This window comes from Miniopterus natalensis, chromosome 6, assembly GCF_054644295.1.
Source record: "Miniopterus natalensis isolate mMinNat1 chromosome 6, mMinNat1.hap1, whole genome shotgun sequence".
NCBI classification, from domain to species: Eukaryota; Metazoa; Chordata; class Mammalia; order Chiroptera; family Miniopteridae; genus Miniopterus; species Miniopterus natalensis.
In genome coordinates, this window is record NC_142086.1 from 63,186,825 (window position 1) to 63,208,156 (window position 21,332).

The following is a 21,332-nucleotide window of genomic DNA, read 5'->3' on the forward strand; positions in this document are numbered from 1 at the left end:
TATTAAAAATATAAATGCCTTGGCTTTTATACGGTAACAATAAAGTAATTTTTTAAAATGAAAAATCATCCGAGCATCAGGAATTACAGCTCAACTTATTTGTTCAGAATTTCAAGTTGGAGAACTAGCTCATTGCAGAACTTAGAAACTTTTTAAAAGGACTATTTTAAATTTGACTGAAAAGCAGTGTATAAACTTGCACCAAGGGTGTACCTGAGAAGAATGTTTTATTTTTAAGTGGTGAGAGGAGTATACTCTGACATAGAAACCATCCACTAGACACACCTACAGTAGGACGAACACCTAATTTATTTTCTTCTTAAGTCCTTGGGAGGGAAATTGATATTCACTCATTTGTAAAGATTTGGGGGCGTATGGAGATGTTGGGTTTACACAGAGAAAATAATCCTTTAAAAACTTTTAAACTACCCTCCTTAAATGCTTATTTGTCGCATACAGTTTTAGCTTATTTTCCTACTATGGCTGGCACTGAAGAAGGAATAATAAATTATTAAATTGAAATCATTAAGTGACTGTTCACAGCAGACACTGTACTCTGCTAATTGTGTGCTTGGAGGCAGCACAGAGGGTGCTTGTTTCAGAATTCTTCTTTAATTAAAATTACATAGACTTACAAAACACCAACTGTGAACAGTAATGGAACCTTGGTAGATCCATTCTGTTCACCTGGAAAACAATACACATTGAAATACGTGCCGCATTTTATACCTAATAAAGACTGGAGTGGACATTGCCAAGAAAGGCTGAAAAGTTGACAAAAGATTCCAGGGGCTATTTTAAATGGTCTCTCTCTCTCTCTCTCTCTCTCTCTCTCTCCCTCCCTCCCTCCCTCTCTCTTTTTAATTGGACTTGAAAATATTACTGAAAGTTGGGACTGCTTCTATGAGTTTTCAAACTTCCCAAAGACTTCAGCCTTGCCTAAGAACTTAACATAGTGGAAAATTCTTTTCCAGAGAATTTGATGAAATTCTAATGCTGTGTTCTGAACAGTATTTCTTTTTGCTTAAACTAACCCGGAAATTAATGCTATATAGGGCATTAATTACCAAAGTAGGTAAAATTATTGTACATAAAACCCTTAAATATTGCCAATAAAATTTGGGAAAATGCTGTGTTTCTGTTAGAGGACAATTGAAATTCTATGAGAGTGTTTTATCAGAGTGGTCTATCTTAGATTTATAATGATAGTATTTTACCACAGAAGTCTCTATAGTTTATGGATGTTTTTTATTATAATAATATAGTTTAAATTATATCTATATTTAACTTTGAAAAGAACCAGAATCTTTATAAATGAAACTAATATGCCAGCCTACTATTGAATAGTATCTGCTAATACCATCATTTTAATAATAAAATTTGGAAGAACCACTATGTCTTAGCAAATATACTAGTTGTATTTTAGTAATTTATAATTTGTTGGAGTTTATTCATCCTTCTAAATATTATTTCATATTTTTCCCTAAATATAGGGTAGATTTCACCTAAAATTTCTGACTTTGCCTAAACAGATGCTACTGGCTTTATTAAAATCAAATGAACACACTCAGACATGAAAACACTAGCTCAGATCCAGTAAAGTTACAAATGTTCTTAAATCATGTTTACATTTAATGTTTTTGGTCATTTTTAAAAGCTTTCCTAAGTCATCTAAGTCCCTGAAAATACTTGAATATTAAGAGGAAAATACTACACTGATAACTATTTTTCGTCTAAATTTTTATGGTAAAAAAAAGTAATTGTTTTAACATTAAAACATAATAAACTTGGAATTTTAGTAGCACCTTGACTTTAAATTTTAGTAACTATTTCACCCTTCTGACGAATCAAAATTTTAAGCCAACACAACAGGTTATCAATAGATCTAGAAGTTAATGGGGATTTATTAACAACAATTTATTATTTATTAACAACAATTTATTTATTTATTGTGTTTGGAATAACAATTCCTTTTAATGATCCTAGTGAATAATTATTAATCACTCAGCTTCTTAAATATGTTTACTGGTTGCTTTCTACTTAATGGACTCATAAAATTTTTAATTTCCCATGTTTTAAAGCTTTTGGCACTCATCAATTTTAAATTGCAGGGTAATGTCTCAATTAAAAATTTCTCTGATATATTTAGACATATTCAAGATATCTTTATGCCCCCCTACTCATTTTATGTACCTCAGTTACCATTTCAAACATAGCCAAATAATATAGACATGTTGGCAGAATATGTGCTTGTTAAACTGTACTTACAGATACAATTTTTAGTTTAAAAATACTAAAAAATCAACAACAGAAATTTTTAAAAAGCTCTATGTAGATATAAAATTGCCTTTGCAATTAAATTAATATTAATTTATTAATTTAACTATTAATATTAAAGTATTAGCACAACTTTTTAAAAATGTAAATACTCTTAAATTCCAAAGATAAATTGATAGAAATACAGAATGTTGATTTCACCCATTTTTATCACTTCAGCTTTGTCTTTTTGAAACTATGGAAATAGCCTACAAAATATGCAGTTCTTTTGGCTATTATAAAACACACATGAAAAGTGTTACAATTGTGCTTGGCCTGGAGATGGCAAATCAGTGATGGCAAAAAAGCAAAGGAAGAAAAGTGCTCGTCTGAGGCAAATAAAGGTGAAAGTTGGCCCTGGTTTTTGTGAACATTCACGTCTACAAAATAATTATAAAAGAAGAAAAGGAGATGCTCGTACTTTTCTGCGAAGGTCTTTATCCAGGAGGATATTTGAATTTACCTTTCTTGTCTTCTAAACAATTATCCAAAACAACAATAACCCAGAGGAAAAGACTAAACTTGAATTGACTACTGGGACATGCTACACTTCTGAGCACTTAAAATATGTATTGATTTGGTAATTCTTGTGACTAACTGGTTTCGTGCTTAACATGAATACTGCTGGCCAACTTAAATAGGGCTTAAGATATTTTTAATGACTATTTAAAAATGTTAAATATGTTTACAATTAAGTCTATAAAATAGACTCACATTCAGAGGAATTAGTTCAATTATGGTCGTTCAGAGGTAAATCAGCAATCAAAATATTTTTCAATAGGAAAATAGTGTTTACTAACCTTGTGAGTACTTTGGGAAAATTTGGAATTTAAAAAACTACACACTAAGAAGTCCCTTATACTGAGGTACTATTTAGATAACAAATGTCTAGGAGTTCAGGATTTTTAAAGGGTTCAACAAGTTCCAAAGATCCCAACTGAAAGCAGTCATCCTTAGAGCACTGGGAACAATAGTACATATCCTGAATCAATAAATCTCCTGAGTGTTTGAATACTTCTAATTTCCAACAGCAGTAAAAAATATCACAATTTGAATTTAGATAAGTTTATTTTTAGCTATTTAGCATTCAAAATGATAACCCTTGGTCAACCATAATGATTGATTTTAAATATTAATGATTGCTTTGTGTTTAATCTTTAATTCACTGTTGGGGTTCACATTAAATGAAATTTTAATAAAATGTCACAAATTTCATGACAGAATGATTCTTAAATATTATAAAAATATTAACATCCAATTGAATTGTTATGCTTCCAATACTTCACCTCTGTAATTTAATTTCCTACTGTGAGTAGCTTATTAAATATATACCTCAATGAAAACAATTAAAATTGTTTAGTAAGGATTCATTCAATCACAGTTGTAATTAATGGAACTAGCCCTTCAGCTGGCCCGGTTGCAGATAGTTTTATTTTGAAAAAACTTTCTTATCATATTATTAAAATCTCTATGAGATTTATTTTCTAGGATTCTGGGAATTACTTTAAACCCTAGGATTACATTAGTTACGTCTATAAGAATCACAGCCAGGGTAGCATTAAAAAAACAGCGAAAAAACAAAACAAAACATCAGCACTAATTGAAGCCAAGATGAACTGAAAGAATCAGTGGGCCTTTCTAGACACTCCATTTAAACACCAGGTAAAAGTCCACAGTAGAATGAGACATGTCAAGTCAACATAGTATGTACTTAGATTTAGAGAGAAAATCAGAATTCTATGCCCTAAGAAAGTTGGAAAGAGAAAAATATATATATTAATAAAGTAAGAAATATTTTATTGCTTATAGGTGACAATACTTTAAAAATCAGAATATTTTCATTACCAATCTGGAAACTTATTGTGCCTTTGAAATTAAAGAATATCCATATAATCTTGTTTAAAAAAACCTCTAAATTCTACCAAAAATAGTCACTATTATGAGACCAGAGTACTTAAGTAGTTGTACAATGTTTACTACAGTTATCTGAATAGGTCTAATTCCTTTCTCACCTATAAAATTTTACTTATTTATGTGAGATTTAAGCAAGTCAACAGAAAACAGTATTTTAAACATCTAAACTCTATTGCTCAAGAAACACTTTATATCAGCTTCCAGTTCTGTCCTTCCTTTTATTGGGTGCAGGGTACCTTTTAAACAAATATCAAATGTAAAAAATGAAACACATTTTGATATTGGGTAAGATATTTACATGTATTAGAAAACATGCAAAATGGGTAGAGAGAGACTACGGGGGGGGGATATTGTTAGTTCAAAGAACATGGACGAATTTCAGTCAAAACGTGGGATGGAACATATCAAAAGTCAGTCCAAGGAAACAACAACAACAACAAAAAAAGCCTCTCTTTTTAAAACATTTTAATGGCTGGTATCAAAATGTAAAACGACATTCATTTGTTTAAAAAATTAAAAATGTATATTTATATGTAACAACAAGCAAGAAGACAAAACACATCAAAAACGAGAATTGAAAACAACTCTTCAAAAAAAGACAAGAAGTAAAAAAATAGAAAGGGGTGGAAAAAGCGATCGAGGCCCTTGTCATGCAAGTAGATTGGGTGGAAAAAATACCTTCATCTTCAGCACCGTCATTATCACCTAAATCATCTGTCTGTTTCTTTGTAAGGGGACCTAGGATTGAGAATGGAGAAATGGAAGGAAAAAAAAAAAGACAATTCAAGAATAAACAAGACTGAGGGGAAAAAATAAATGTAAATACTAAAATTCTCAAGGGTATTTCCAAAAAGAGTGGGGAAGTGGTTATATTAAAGTTGATTATCTATTTTGTTTAAGAAAAAAAAATATCCCTTTCCCCCAAAATACCTCATAGAAGATTTGATTTGTGAATATATCCAGCATTGAAAAAATACATTATGGTTTGAAACTCAAGTCATAAACGAAGAAAATGATTTTTAATACCCATTGCATACAAAAAAGTAAACATTTTATTAGCTGAAAGAACTTAATTTATTGTGTCTTTTCTAATTAAAATTGGTGACAACAACAAAAATCGTAGGCTAAACTCACTCTTTAATTTGGGACAATATAAAACATTAGGGAAAACAGAGAAACGAACATTTTTAGGGTGTTTTTTCCCTTTTTCTTCTGTTATTATTGTAAAAGAATTAACACTTGGGTCTTACACATTTTTATACCATACATTATTCAAAACTGTGACTTTTTAAAATTACTTGTCATTACATAAATATTTCCCCATGTGTTTCGATTAAATTTTAGCTGTGGATGTAAGACATTTGCAAACTGTACAAATGTATGAACAGATAATCTGGTCACCTGGTAGGGCAAAGGTACCATCAATGGAAGGCAGTGTTTAGCTATAAAGGTAAGTTACAGAATCAGGACTTATATTTCATAGTTAATTCAGGAATATAATGGAATTATACCCTAGTGTTATTTCATGCCCCATATAGTTATTTATAATGAGATCATGTCTTCGGATACTAATTGCTAGAATGAAGGAACACACCAAAGGGGAAGTCAAGGCCATATGAAAGTAATTTTAAGTGTCACATAATTGACATATTCAGCACAAAAAAAGCAAGTGAAGCCCCACATTTCTCTTTCTGTAACCATTTAATTTGTATGACATTTCATAATCCTCATGCAAAAAGCAATCATTACAAACACAAGACAGTCAAGTTAAAAGACAGCCAACCACATAGCAGTAAGCAAGAGTTTTGTCATGCATAAAATAAGTCATGGAAAAGGGAGGGAAAAAAGACTAAAAGGCATATGTTGATTTCAATAAAAGAAATAGAAAAAAAAGCAGGCATTAATTCTAAGCGCACTTCATAGGGAAGGATTGTTAAACATTTTTGAGAAAGAATTCTATGTCTGTTCTGAGATTGTTATGCATTCTGTTTATAATTCAAAACTACATCTAATATCATAACCTTCAAAGAATGAAAAATACCATCACAGAAAACAGAAGGAAAAAAAGAGATATAATACAGTTATGTTTCATCAGCTCAGAGAGACAACATTGAAAAATATTAATAATTGGCAAAGGTCAAAAGATTGGAAATGGAGAAATTGATCATGTAATTGAAATGACCTGTTGACTACTCCTTTGTAAGGTTATGGTTTCAAGGTCATTCCAAACACAGACATAGTAGCTACACACAATAATTTAAGTGATATACTTTCATAGTCACTCCTGCAAGCAATTGTTCCATTAGGAAGAAACCAAGATGAAAGCAACAGTTTACGTTAACTGACACACAGTTGAAAGCTCCCAGAATTCTACTTTTCTTTAATATGATCCTGTTTAAAATGCAGAAAAAGCCCTCAGTATTACTTGATGTTCATGTAACACTATTGCTACATTTCTGAAAAACAGAAATATTTTAATTTAAAATTTAAAAATGCTGTTATCAGATCTATATTTGAAATATTTCCAATTTTAGAACATGCAAAATATTAGACTTAGAGAATGGTATTTTCAAGTCTTTTATTTTTCTATAATTACATAAAGCAATAGATGAACACACTTCAATAAATATATTTTCTTGCATTTCTATTTTCAAAGTCATGGTTTTATCCACTGGTTAACACAGATTTAGTATATGGTAAATATTTATTGCTGTCAAAACAACTATCTACTTCCAAATTTCAGTTAAATTTCTTAATTTGCTTAATTCTTGATTTTATTAATATGAGCTCAATTTTTATTTTCTTTTTGTTGAATCACATGTAAAACCTATCACAATTAAATTACATCACTCTGGCTTGGCTGACGTGACTCAGAGGTTGAGCATGGACCTAGGATCCAGGAGATCGAGGTTCGATTCCCCTTCAGGGCACATGCCTAGGTTGCGGGCTCGATCCCCAGTCGGGGGCATATGGGAGGCAGCTGACCAATGACTCTCTCATCGTTGATGTTTCTCTCTCTCTCCCTCTCCTTCCTCTCTCTGAAATAATAAAGATATATTTAAAAAAAAAAAAAGATCCTGCTCTTTAAAAAATAATAATAATAAGTCACTCTCTTCACTTTATGTAGGACTTTATAAGGTATCTCTCTTGGACAATTTAGAAGGAAGTATTTTTCTCTCCCTTTCTAGGCTACCCAAGGCAATTTACATGATTCTTTGGGAAATCCTTTAGGTTCTAAAACCACCAGCCAGTAACATGCTTTGCACACATACAGAATTGTTAGCTTTTGGTCTACATAACATGTGATAGTAAGAGAATTTTTATTAAAACATGATCTCCCACTTGTGTGGGTCTGTATAAGCAGAGAAGCCACGGAATTGCTACTATTTATACAAAGAGAATTTCTCCCTGGATGGAATGGTTGACCCAGCTTTTTGCAACATATTTACCATCACTTTCCCTGCTCAGGAGGCCGCATGCCTCTTAACTGATGTGGGCTAATGACTACATAGGTAAGCTGCAAGGGGCATCTTCTCCTGTAGGACTCTGAAGAGTCAGCCACAGATCCAGATATTGCTTCAGCATCGTAAATAGATGGGACATCATTCTCTTAGAGAAGAATTAAGTCCAATTCTCCCAAGTAAACAATTTCATTTACTGAGTATTAAATAAAACCTTATTATTAAATGATATCAAATTGTTCCCACAGTATGGGTTCCAGCAATATCTGTGATTTCAGAATAACTGTTTTTTTTAAATATCAATAATTTTTTAACATCTGGTTTTTGAAGGTTCTCTGGGAAAAACAGGGCTGATTACAGTTTGGGGCAAAACTGATTATAAAAAGAAAGAAAACAGATGTCTTTTATCTCCTATGCCTAAAAGCACTGAGAATCAGTATCCTAGAGGGTCATGGTGTGAAGTTGAGAAGGTCAACATTGGTTTCTCTAAGGGAGCCTCAACAGAGTCCACATATACCAGTGAATTACCAAAACCAATCCCAACCTGCTCTCAAGGCTCCTTACTCCCAAGCTGGGAAGAAGACAGCCCAGTGCCTTGAACTCCCTTCTCTCTAGGATATCAGCAACTCTGGCTCATTTTTCCTTTATTCTAAACTGTTACAATTGATGTAATTTCTGATGTTTAAAAAAATTTAAATAGAAAGAAAATATTGCAAGAGCTAATTGTCATTAATTTTCTTAAGAATAATAGGTAGCAACGTTTTAGGGACCACTCATTCCTGCAAGTTGATCAGCGCAATTTTCCCCGAAGGGTAAACCATTTATCCTTCAACAGAATAACAACTGTTAACAACATTACAACTATGCCTCTTTTAAACTACAAGCAGTGCATTTTCAATACCAGCAGTCTAAATGAGTAACTTAAAGAGCCAACTTAGAAAGCAAGTGAGTGCTCTAAAACCTGGGCGTAGAAGTGATTTATTCTGCCTTTGAGCTCTGTAGGGTCTGTGCTCCTTGAGGAATGCACACATAACTCTCATTAGAGTTAATGGGAAAGGAGACCTCACGTCATTTTGAAAGGGAGTGAGAGTAATTACTATATTTTATATCTCCTATAGGCAATCAATAGAATAAGTGGGGAAACAACAGGACCAAGGAAAGTACAGGGCACTCCTAACTGTGAACTTTGAACTCCTTTAAATCCAAAATAGTTATTTTGCCATTACCATAAGCATGATTCAAAGTATCAGCCTTTATAAAGGACATTCTTACATTTCAGAATCTGACCACGTGCCTTTTATTTTTTGAAAAAAAGAATAAAAATATCAGCATTTCTCTGTAGTTAACTAGGAAATGATTATGAGCTCTGAAATAATTACTATCCACCCATATTAATGTGGCTTTTTATCATTCCCTTTGATGAAGGGCTAATATACTTTAGATCTCAAATACATTAAAACTGATTATAAATTCCTTCATTATGGGCTCAATTCAGAAATCATCTGTATTTTGTGTCACACATATCTGCAAGAGGCAAGTAGGTTGAGGATATTATTAGCTCCTGTGTTGGAAAGCTGGCCATGAGAAATGTGTCCTTAAGAGAACAAGTTTTTGAAAATTTTCGGATTATTTAGGGCTCGAGGTTCCAGTGAGTTCCATCTTGATAGATGGGGAGCCCTGGCTAATGACCTTGCTCTCTTTACTTTCTCCACCTTCTCTACTCAGCAGCCTTTGAGATAAACTGACTCTAAAGAGTTCCTAAGGCCATTTCCACAGGATGGGAGAACTTAAGGATGTTGCCATTGTTCTGGAACAATTGGAAACAGGCTAAGTCTTTTCATGGATGTTCTTAGGCCAAGATTTAGTTTATAAAATTAGGATCAAGGATATAAAAATACATAACTATGTCTGCTCCATATGGTGGACAGTGCCAAAATTCAATACATTTAAAATTAAAATTGCAGCATATTTGATTTTTTCCAAATTGACAAACATTAAAATACAATGACTTTAAGAACTTCTGTATCACAGCAGTTGGTATCATTGCAAAACTATTGAATTTTACATTGAAATTTAGTTGATTTTCTATAACTGCAATACACACCTCTTGAGAATACAAAAATAAGTGAGGTGACTGATTTGGAATAATACTCATTATTTTTATATTACTGTATTGATTTAACGAAAAGTAATCACAGCTCTTACACTATTAATTATATGAACAGATATAAAGTAATCAAAGCTGAAAAATTTTTTTTTCTTAAAATGTTTTCCATTAAAAGGAAAAATTTTTGAGTAATGTCATAAATCTGTATTATGATAGAATAAAGATACAGTGTAAACCAGTGTGATGAGATATTGAAAGTAAACTTTGGAATAATCGGTAGTTTTCAAAAGAACCCATATCTGTGCACTTTTTGCTGGCACCACGGTGTCATTCATGACGTTTGAGTGTCTTTGGTGAGCGGCATGTTTAGGTTCATGCTTCCTATGTATACATGCTGTGGAAGAAGCCAGGTTCCAAGAGCATGGATGCAGCAGGCATGGTCTGTGTTCATTTTGTGTTGGAAGAAACCACTCGCCTGAACACAAAACATATTCCCTCAAACAGGTTTTCAGAAGCAGAGCACAGCTTAAAACATGACTTTTAGGAAACAGAGAATTTGATGTTAAATAGGAAAAGATAGAACAAGAAATCTTTTTGGGCGAAGTACAAGGAGACGAACTCATTCATACTTATAAGAAAGACAAGATTTTTCTTCATTAAATTACCTTAACATAACTTTGAATTCAAAAGCAATTCTGCTAGAAGAAAAGTGATAGCATCTGGAAAAAAAATTAGGCAGATAAAAGTAAGTAAAAAAGGCTAACCCCTAATCTGAGCATCACCAAATTTGCACAGGCTTATTACTTTTTTTAACACTATATTTGATTTTTTTAAAATGCAGATGCATTTAATGCCGATGTAGTACTTTTACGGCATGAAGAATGTCAGCAGAGTGTCCCCTTTTCGTCTGGAGCAACGTGCTGTGTGTTGTACAAACTCTTTGTGAAGACACACTCTCCACTGCTCTCCACGCAGTCCCCAGAGATGTGCCTACAATACCGTGAGGGCACAAGGGGCACCAGATGCCCTCCCAGTCTCAGCAGGGCCTGAGGCCGGGACAGCATCAGTGGCCCAGCCTCCTTGGCAGGGCTGCAGGGCTCAGTCATGCAGCCGTTCAAAAGATACACACCTTATGCAAGGTGCTCAGGGGACACAGCGAGCAGAACACGCAAGACCCGTGTCCCCATGCAAGCTAACTTTTTCAGAGAAAAAGACATTAAACAAGTAATCACTCCCATAAACATAGACTGACAAACTGTGTTGAGAACAAAGTCGTGGTGTTCTGGGAGGTTATAGGCGGGGACCTAGCCGGGCGCAGGAAGACCTCACTGAGCAAGCACAGTGTGGCCCGAGACTGAAGGGTAAGTGAACATCAAACAGACAAAGAGGCTGAGGGTGAGAGGAAGGTTCTGCCCCCCAAAAAATGGCCTGTGAAAGGCTCTAAAATGAGAGCAAGCCTGGAGGTGAGTGTGGCTGGCGCACAGGGAGGGAAACAGACCAGTGGGGTGTGCGGATGGATAGCCAGGCAGGTATCCATCAGGCCTGCAGCTCCTCTCCCCTGAAGATGTTTGTTTTAATCCTGAAAGCAGTAAGAAGCCCTTGAAAGGGTTTAAGCACATGCAGGCCACCTGCCTTATCTGAATCTTAAACAGAAAAGCTGAAAGAGGCAAAGTCATTCTAACAAATATAGCAGAGCATATTTTATACAGAGACCTGCATTATGTTCTCATCAGGGGAAAAGAGCCTTATTAGAAGAAACTCAATGATGGAAAAGGAGCCTAGAATGTCTTATTCTACCTCTGTGTGCAAATAAACTAAATATCACCACGAAGCAAAATCTAAGACGTCAGTACATCAGAGGTTTTATATTTTAAAAGTTTTCTATTAAATTTGTATTTAAAGTCAAACTTACTTTGCCTAAGAATTAACATACTGAGAATTAACATATCCTAACTATTCTTATATTTATATGAAGATAGATATTCTGCAAGCAATTTTTACTTGGATCTCTCACCCCCATTTTAGCACGGCAAGGATGCCCACATCACGCCCACCTCAAAGCCAGTTTTACCTCCCACCACAGACTTTGCTCTCTGACGTATAACCCCTCCCTCTGTTTCCAAACTCTAAATCTGGAAATAATCTTTAACCATTGGTGAAGCCAGTGATTTTGTGACCCGATTCATAGAGAACTAGAGTTGGTACCTTGTCATTTCATAGGGCCTCAAAACAAAAGTAGAGTGTTAACTGATTTTGCCCAGGCCCTGAAGCTTGTTAAATGCAGACCTAGGTCTAGATCTCAGGTTTCTTATCACTCAGTCTAGTTAGTTCCCTTCTAATAAGTCACATGGCAATAGAAGACAAGTAGAAAAAAGGAAAATGTAAATAAACCACAAACCAATAGGTCTACCATAACTATATTACAGCTATAAAGCCTTCCATACTTCCCTGACCAGCGTTTTACTTAAATGTCAGTGAGGTTAAAATTTAAATAAAAACAAATATTTATAAAAATACCTTTAAAAAAGAAAAAAAAAAACCACAAAACAATTTTGCAAACAAGCCAACAGGTCTGGGCAGACAAAGATCCTAGAGTGTAAACCAAATAAGTAATATCAGTTAAGAGAAATACTTTTTTCGTAGTGCATACCCTCAGCCTGAGTAGTGTGTGAAATAATTTAAGTGTAGAAGAATTAAATAATCAGCCTGACTTAAAGACAAACAAGAGTAGCTAAGGCTAATGTATGGGCATATAAACCAATGAAAGAGTGAAATGCTCTGTACAGGTTAGTAAATAACTATTGCCCAGAAGCCCTGGAATCCCTTTACTCTAGCACCTAAGATGCTTTGGCCCTCCCCCAGGATGTCCTTAACTGTGGTTTAAGAAACAAAGCATGAAAGATTGGCATGGTAGGGGGCTCCTAACATCCAGCAACAATGCTATGGGCTAACATCCTTTCTAACTAGACAATTTATATTTTTACTATTACCTCTGAATTAATCTCAAAGACATTTCAAAACCTAGAAGACTCTGACTCTGAAATATATTTTCAAAAACATATATTCATACTACTTAATATTGTGATTGAGTTGTAATGGGTTTGAAAATAGAAATATGTAGGTTTGGATATTGGTTCTTTTGTGTGCTAGTTGTGTAACCTTAGATATGATTTTTAACTCCATAGACTCTTAGAAGCCCAATGCCACCCCTCAAAAAATAAGTATTGCTATACTGATAATTGAAAGTGTCTAGAAAAGGGCCTACATTGAGAAGCAGAGTTAATTTTTTGTTCATCTTTAACCTCTTTGGTAAGCATCGTTTCCAATCAAATCTTTATCCCCTCACCTCCTAGTATAATATGTACTAAAATAAAAAAGACTTTAGAGTTAGTTTGTCCCCACTCAGCCACCTACTAGCTATGTGACCCTCTGAATACTCAGTCATCTTAAATGTATGTTTGTCTTAAATGTACATTTGTACAATGCCCACATAACAGAACTATCACCAGGATTCAAGATCATGGATGTGAAATAGCTAGTGCAGTTCTCATTATATAAAGAGAGTACAATAATAATGAAGATTATCATCAAGTTGAGAGTCCCTTAATATGTACTGTCTAACATATAGATATTACAACTGTTTCCACTAAGTTTATATATGTGACCTGGGCCCCATTGCTTAATTAGCAGAACCATTTAATTAGAGTCTAATATGTCCTCATTCTTGCCAAATAATTTATCACCAAAATGTACTGGCAAAAGGTAATTTTGGTATCTTGCACTCACCTTGAAACGTGTTAAGGCAGATTTACCACAATATCCTCAGAAGGAAAGAGTGTGCAAGCTTTATGACTTCTACCAAGCACCAAGCAACCTAGAAGGCACGTAGCAGTAGTTGACTACATAAACATTTTTCCACCAATGACTTTCCGAAAGACTGTGTAAAAGTACCTCACCACCCAAGAAAAATGTTCCTGCTAGCTACACAATAGCTCCATACTTTGACAATCTGGCAGAAAGAGCTTTTTAAAATGGGTCATCAACTGAGCATCTACTTCATGTGTCTAATGCACAATAGATTTCCATATATTTTTAATTGTCAGGCTAAGCCAAGCAATGCAGCATAGTGATTAAAAGTATAGGTTCTCAAACTATGCTACTACTTCCAAATCCTGCTTCTGCTTCTTAAAAGCTCTATGATCTTAATTTAACTTTGCCTCTATTTTCTTGTTTGTAAAATAAGAACAGTAATAACGGTACATACTTATAAAGTTGTTGCAGTAACTAAATTAGTTTATCATATTGCATATTTGATATAATGTAAATGGTCAAGCAAGTTATTGTTATGAGGTAGGTTGTGTTAACTTCATTTAATAGTTTGGAAAATAGAGGTTAATAGACTTGTTTTTAAAAGGCCAAAAACTGATGCTATGCTTACTATTCCTCATGGGTTACCTCAATGACTCCTCACAACTATTCCAAATCCAAGGATTATTATTATTCCACTTATGGGTGAGTTGGGAGGGGAATCTGGGGCTCAGAAAACTGATAAATTTATCCAATATCTTCTATCTAATAAGAAGCCAAGAAGTGAACCCAGTGCTGTCTTATTCTAAAAAAAAATTCACAACATCAAGACTATTCTGTGTTCCTACAAGATATCCAAAAAATGTCACAAAATTGCTTAAATGAAGGTCAACAGAATAGCAGTTAAAAATCCAATAATGTCTCAATGGGACACACACCCACACACAACCATTCAGAGCAAACTTTGCTGCTAATTCACTACATGACTTTAGGTGCATTGAAATGGTAAAGAAAAATAATAATAAATATAACAATTCCAAATGTAGGGAAGTGGAGACAAGATGTGCTGGGTAACTCTTCCATTGTATGAGGAAAGAGAAGTGAGGTTGTGTACACAAGATGTTAAAAAAAAAAAAAAGCGTGTGAGTACTGTGCTCTGAGGCAGGAGAGCACCTTATAGACGCCCTGTCTATTCAGAAACACGCAGTAAGCAGGACAGGATTAGCTTCGCGGGGGTGGGACAGTCTGGAAGAAGGCAGAAAACATGGTCTCTTCAATGGAGACGGCCAGCTGTGAACCTGAGTCTGTTCCTTATCCTCAGGGGTATAAGCTAAGGTAGGGCCCAGACGGCGAAGCCGTGTTGCAGTTGCTCCGGCAAGAAGCCTCAGTGGCATGAGATGGCTCATCTCCAAATGACAGCTGTCAAGTTCTCTGGTGACAGAGACCAAAGTAGTAACAGAAAGCCTGGACTCTAGTTTGAACTTTGCCATTTAACCAGGTGATAATCTGTCTGGCATTGTTTAAGCCACATCACTCTGTGAGCCTTTCTTTAGCTGTAAAGAGGAAGAGATACTGTCTTCTCGCTACCTGGGAAGATTGTTGTAGAATCAAATAATTGAGTGTGAACACACTAAAAAGCCTTTTCCCACATAATGTGAAAGCTTTATCTTACTGGCATTAATAAGTGAGGTAGGGATAGCGAGGACTACTAATTATAAAGGTCATGGCTATGACAAAGGACTAGCTGCATCATAGACTCAAAAGAAGAGTATTTGTATTATCTTAAAGAAAAAAGTCACATATACCTTTTTAAAATTTTAAATTAAAATCCTCTTGCTTCCTCATGTGCCAATCAAGAACACAGATTCTGGAATCAGATACCCTGATGTTTCACCCTAGGTCCACTACCCTACCTGCTGTCAGCTTTTTGTCAAATTACTTAATGATCCTGGCCCTCAATTTATCCATCTATAAATTGGGGGTAGAAATAATATCAGACTCATAGCATTATTTATTAGATTAAAGGTGGTAATATATATGTGGCTCTTAGAACAGTATCTGGCATATTTTAAGAACACAATACAGGTCATGTATCATAGAAACATGCACTTGAAACCTATATGATCTTATTAACCAATGTCACTTCAATAAATTCAATTAAAAAGAAAGAATACAATAAATATTAAGTATTACTGAAACAGTAAATTAAATATTGAAAACTAGATTAATTGATATTAGAACAACTGCAGGAGCAAAAACATATTTTGCTGCATCTTTTAAAAAGTGCAAGTTTTGAATGTATTTAATAAAACCTTTGCTCATTTAATATTTAGTCATTATAGATTTGAAATTGATTACAAGCAAATGAGATTAAAAAATCACTTTTTCTTCTTTGGCAAAATGTCAAGTCTGAGTTTCTTGCATTAGGAAAAAAGTGCAGAAAATTTAAAAGCAAAATGTCACAGCAATTCTTTCCTCCCATTATAATAATACTCATTAAGGAGAGAGCTGACAGGTTTGGGACAAGCTAGCACTCATTGCTAATACTTTCTCCAGTTAAAATACCAACATTGTTTATGGAAAGGTAAAAACGATACCCTGGATTAAAATTATACTTTTAAATTATTTGAATATTAAAGTATTTTTGCTAATTCTATAATTACCACCTTTAATGTTCTAGCTTTTTTTCATAATTTGTAGTGCTGTTTAAAAGGTGTCTGTGTTCACCAGCACTGCAAGAAGAGACTGCTTGAGGGTGACCCTACTCACAATTCGCTTTTAAGATGATCAGCTTAAGAACCTCGGCAATAGAAAACACGGCCACCAAAAGCTTACATTCTATCTTGTGCATGCAACGTGTTTTGGGAAGCCCAAGAGCAAAATTAAGGGATTTAATCTTTAAAATATAAACATGGCATCTTAAAGAGGCTTATCTCTCAAGTATTTAATGGTTGCTGGATTACAAAAATCAATATGGGATAAGAAGCCCCATGCTTTATTGATTTTCTCCTTCCCTGCATTTTCGTTCTTCCCTTCAAGCTATTAAAATGCCTCGAATCAAGCTACTTGTTGTAAGATAGCCCAGAATAATAATATTTATCAAAGATAACATATTTAATACTAATATTTTGCTATTGGCTTTGAAGAAAAAAATCTTTACCAATATAACCAGGAATGCTTTTACATTTAGTCTCCAGTATTTTTTACAAAAGCAGTTCATTTTCAAAATACATGGTAATCGCATTTGATTTTGTGAAATATTTCACATTTAGATAAACAGCCATGTCTTAAATATTACAGAATTTTTATTTCAATATAGTAAGCTAGAAACAGCAATATTAAAATGTAAGGCAATAAAAAATTGCAGTTGACTTTAGGCAAGATATGTGCTTCAAAAATTTGCTCATGAATCAATGTTTTTACATTTTAAGTACAGTAAGAGAGGCTGCAGTGTTGGTACCTGTAATGAATTATTTGGATAAATTCTTTTTATACAAGAATAATCACCCCAATGTGTGTTTGATAAGTTTCTACTTCCATGCATTTTTCCTTTGAATATGAACACATCTGGATTTACTTAGTATTAAAACTCACCTCTTTGGGTACAGGTTAAGAAATAGTATCCAGTGTTTTAATTGCATATAATTAGAGTGCTTTTATCTTTTGTGATTCACCTAAAGATAATGTCTTCCTGGGAATGAATGATTTTCAACATTATTTTATTACAATGGAGTAGAAATTCGTTTCTGCATGCAGCTTAATTATTGGAGACATTTTTTGTTAAGGAGGGCAGCAAGAAAACTCACAGGAGAAGAGAAACTTAAAGACTAAATTGGTTCAGCATTTTAAAAATATAAAGGAAGAAAGAAACTGAAGAGATAGGGATACTCAGGACAATTTCAATGTACAAAATTCATAACTAGAATAATTTCCTGACATCTCCCTGCTTCTGTATTTGAGCATATTTTTCAGAATTAATCCCTGTGAGAAAATCAATAAAATTTAGTTCTCTGGCCAGTGCTTCTGCAACAGGAGTGTGCATAAAAAACTCCTAGAGAGCCTATTAAAAATGACAATTCCTACCTCCTTTTCCTCCGGAGATTGCTCAAGGTCAGCCTAGAATTCAGTAATTTAACAAGTGAGGTCTTTTGAGCGCACTTGGAGGAAAACTTGGAATCTAGGCTATTTTCTTACATTGGGGCTCTTGACTCTTTTCCTATTTTAACTTCACTGAGAAGTAAATGAAAAGTTATACATAAATAAATAAACTTGACCACTTTGAGTACATGTATGGCTATGACACACATCAGCCAGGAGTGTTTGTGTGACTGCAAGTTCAACTTGAAAAGTTCCTTCTCTGAAAGACAATGCCAAGAAAAAATAATACAACCTATTCTCAAATAACACTTTATTTTATGAGAATACTTTAAATAGATGATAGATAGATGATAGATAGATAGATGATAGATAGATAGATAGATAGATAGATAGATAGATAGATAGATAGACAGATAGATAAGTAAAGATATATAAATATATACCTATATACATAGATGTACAAACATATATCATATCTAATACCCATGTACACACACATAGATAATGTAAACATATATGTGCCATTAAAAGTATTAAATAGCTCTTTTCCTTTGCTTTCATATTTAGAAATACTGTCAAGAAATAATTTCTATCTCAAAATGCTTCACATCAAATTGGTTTAATATTTACTTAATACTGAAAATATATTTTAGATCCTTTGGGGTTCATGTATTACTAAGATTTACCTTACTAGCTCATATATTATCACACCAGGCTTTCGTAAAACTAAGGCTGGCAGGGAGAAATTATTTTTAGACAAAGCAATGAACCCAACCTGAAGCATTTCAGATCATACTTCTAGAAAAATTAAGAAATATAATGTAAGAAAGATGCAAAATTTATCAAAATTTATCCAACGGAGATAAATGTCCAAGAGTGAGAGAATTTTTCCCCCCGAGAACACAGTGAAATAAACAGAAGTATAAAAATACAATCAGAATGTAGCACATTGATCCAAGGGAGTGGCACCATCTGCGGCCCGGGAAACAGGGCTTCTTGGCCCCCTGCCTAGTGCAGGAGGCAGGAAAGCAAGGGCGCTCTGGACTTTTAGTAAGAACTGAAGTCACTCTTTTTATCTTCAGGCTATGGGATGCCTGTGTCTCTCTCCGTGTTTGTGTTTGTGGCTGTCAAATCTGCCTTTGAGTATGTATCTCTCTGTGTGTGAGCTTTTCTGTCTAGTTAAGCGTATGTTTTATTCTCACGGAGGTACAGGACACTCGTTTTGTTTTGTGTGTAAATGACTCTGAATGTTCAAGGCTCCACCCAGTCTGTCGTCCTGTTTGTTCCCATGCTTCTGCCTTGTGCCTCTCTCTGACCAGGCGTGAGCTCCCCCCACCCATCTGTTGCATATATTTCTGTGTCTCCATTTATGAGTCTCTTTTTCTGCTTCTGAGTGTCTTTGAGACCATGTCCCATTCTGTCTGTCTGTGTATCTCCCTGTGTGCCTCCCCGATCATCTCGCCGTAGCAGAGTCTTCACAATGGGTGTCTCTGGGTTTGTGTTTCTGTTTCGGTATATATCCCTCTGTGTCTCTCCCTCCTTCACTCTTTCGCTTTCTGCTCTGGGTATGGCCTGTGTGTGTGTCTTTCTTGCTTGTTGCTCCCATTTATGTGGGCATCACTAAGTGTGTGTCTCAGTGTGTCTACTTTTCTCTTTATATCTCTCTGTCGAGCGTGCCTGTGGGAGAGCAGGCAGACAAGAGGAGCTCCCGTGATATATACCCTCTCTTAGGCCCAGTATGTCAGTGAAAAGACTCAAGGAAATTATTTAGTCTTTTATTGCCTCCAGACAGGGCTACAGCTAACATATTTCAGAGAGAGACATTAATATCCATTTTCCTTACCTTTCCTAATACATTCTGTTGACACTCAAGTTTTACACTTAGAATATCTACTCCATGATCAAAATGTCGCTAAGTGAAAATGAAGATAAAATCACCTTTTGTTGGATTGGTGAGAAAATTACAGATATAATGTTCCTAGTACATTTCCTAGCACATAGTTGGTGCTCTATAAATCCTATTACTCTTATCAGGGGATATTTCTAGGCTTAAAATTTTGTTGAAAAGTTAAATTCCTTGAAGGAAATGTGCTATATAGTCAAAGGTTTTTAAAGAGAGATTATTTCACACAATGTCCCTACCTTTAAAAAAATAACGCTAGAGGAACATTATTAAACAGACCTTTTCAAAGAAGTATTATGACAACTTCTTGGATGGAAAATATATTAGAAAATATGTTCCCCTTGCTTTCAGTGGCCTATGGAACTAATCCAATAGCTCTAGATTAAACACAATCTCAGATCAATTAAAATATAGCTCAAAATGACATCTGGGGCATGATCAAATCTACTGCAACCTCTTTATTTGGGAGCAAATAGAAAAACAGCTGTAGGTTAAATAACTATTTACTCCCAGGTGAGGACACAGGCCAGGGAGGCTGAGAGTCTGGCAACTTGTCCTAAATTACAGGGAATGGCGGCAAATGTGCAACAGAAACCCTTGCCCTTCAGCCTTATAGTTTATGCTGTTTCCAATGCATTTTGCTACCTCAATTATGGATTTTAAAATGCTTTTTTAATCTAATTATTTCTTTTGAATAGATCATTCATTCAGAAAGTTGAAAATCAAATCAATAATTATCAAGATTCATTAGAAAGCCATGGCCCTGCCTCATTCACCCTTAGCTCCCCTGTTTCTCTCTGCCTCTTTCCTCCAGTCCTATACAGGTCACCACTCTTTGGTTTTGTATGTGTCCTTTCCCTATTTTCTATGTAAATTCAAGAAAATTATTCCCATAGACACAATCGATTATAAATTATGTGTATTTTTATTTCTTGTATTTTTCGTATAAAATACAGTATTTTTAATCCACTTCTTTCCCCCTTGCTTTGTCTGCCTAACCATATATCTGGGAAATCTTTCTACATAAGAATATGAAAATCTTCCTTATCAGATTTGGGAAAAAAAAAAGAAATATAATTAGTTGTGAATGCTTAAAACAAAGGGTGGAAAACCGAAGTGCAGTAACAAAATATAAGGCTATTTTTTAAAAATTCCCATATGAATTTTAATTCATGGGTGGTGAGGAACAGTGCCAATAAAAGGGGCTAGAAACTCGCAGCACACAATCAAAGCTGCCTAGCCACACCTGCTCCCTCTCCGGTTCTCCAGGAGCTGCCTCAGGCATGAAACGAATAGATAAAATACCTACAGTTAATTTGCTATTTACACTCAGGAGCAAAAGTCCATAAAATTAAAGTGTTCATAAAATTGGAGCTCTTAGGAGAAAGTGAACTTTTTGAAAATATGCAGTGCTCAGATCTATCATTTTATGAGTTTACCAACACATGTGCATGTGCACACATATATACACACATATACAAACTGTGTATTTTTTTTCAATAAATTTTTTTGTAGTTTTATAGTAAAACAAAGTATCATGCTGATAACTTTTTTTTTTTTTTTTACCATAATTACTTTACCCATTGCTTTTACTACACTGCAGTTAATTTGCTTACCTCTCTTGTTCTAGGCAACTAACATTTGAGTGCCTCTGAGCCTGTCAGGAATGCTGTTAGGTGCCATATGTACTTGATCCTATTTAGGCCTTTCAGCACCCTATCTTCCC

The 21,332-nt window shown here is 34.5% G+C and overlaps 1 protein-coding gene across 5 annotated transcripts in view; it reads right to left on the reverse strand.

The window, feature by feature from the left end:
* NLGN1 (neuroligin 1) overlaps positions 1 to 21,332 on the reverse strand; it is a 602,150-nt gene that overhangs the window by 409,332 nt on the left and 171,486 nt on the right. For 3 of the 5 annotated variants that reach the window (XM_087818315.1, XM_087818312.1, XM_087818311.1), the window contains exon 3: positions 4,909 to 4,968. The exons of the other annotated variants lie outside the window; for them this stretch is intronic. In XM_087818315.1, the coding sequence (XP_087674441.1) occupies positions 4,909 to 4,968 (60 nt within the window). The remainder of the gene's footprint in view (positions 1 to 4,908; positions 4,969 to 21,332) is intronic. 5 annotated transcript variants of the gene reach the window in all.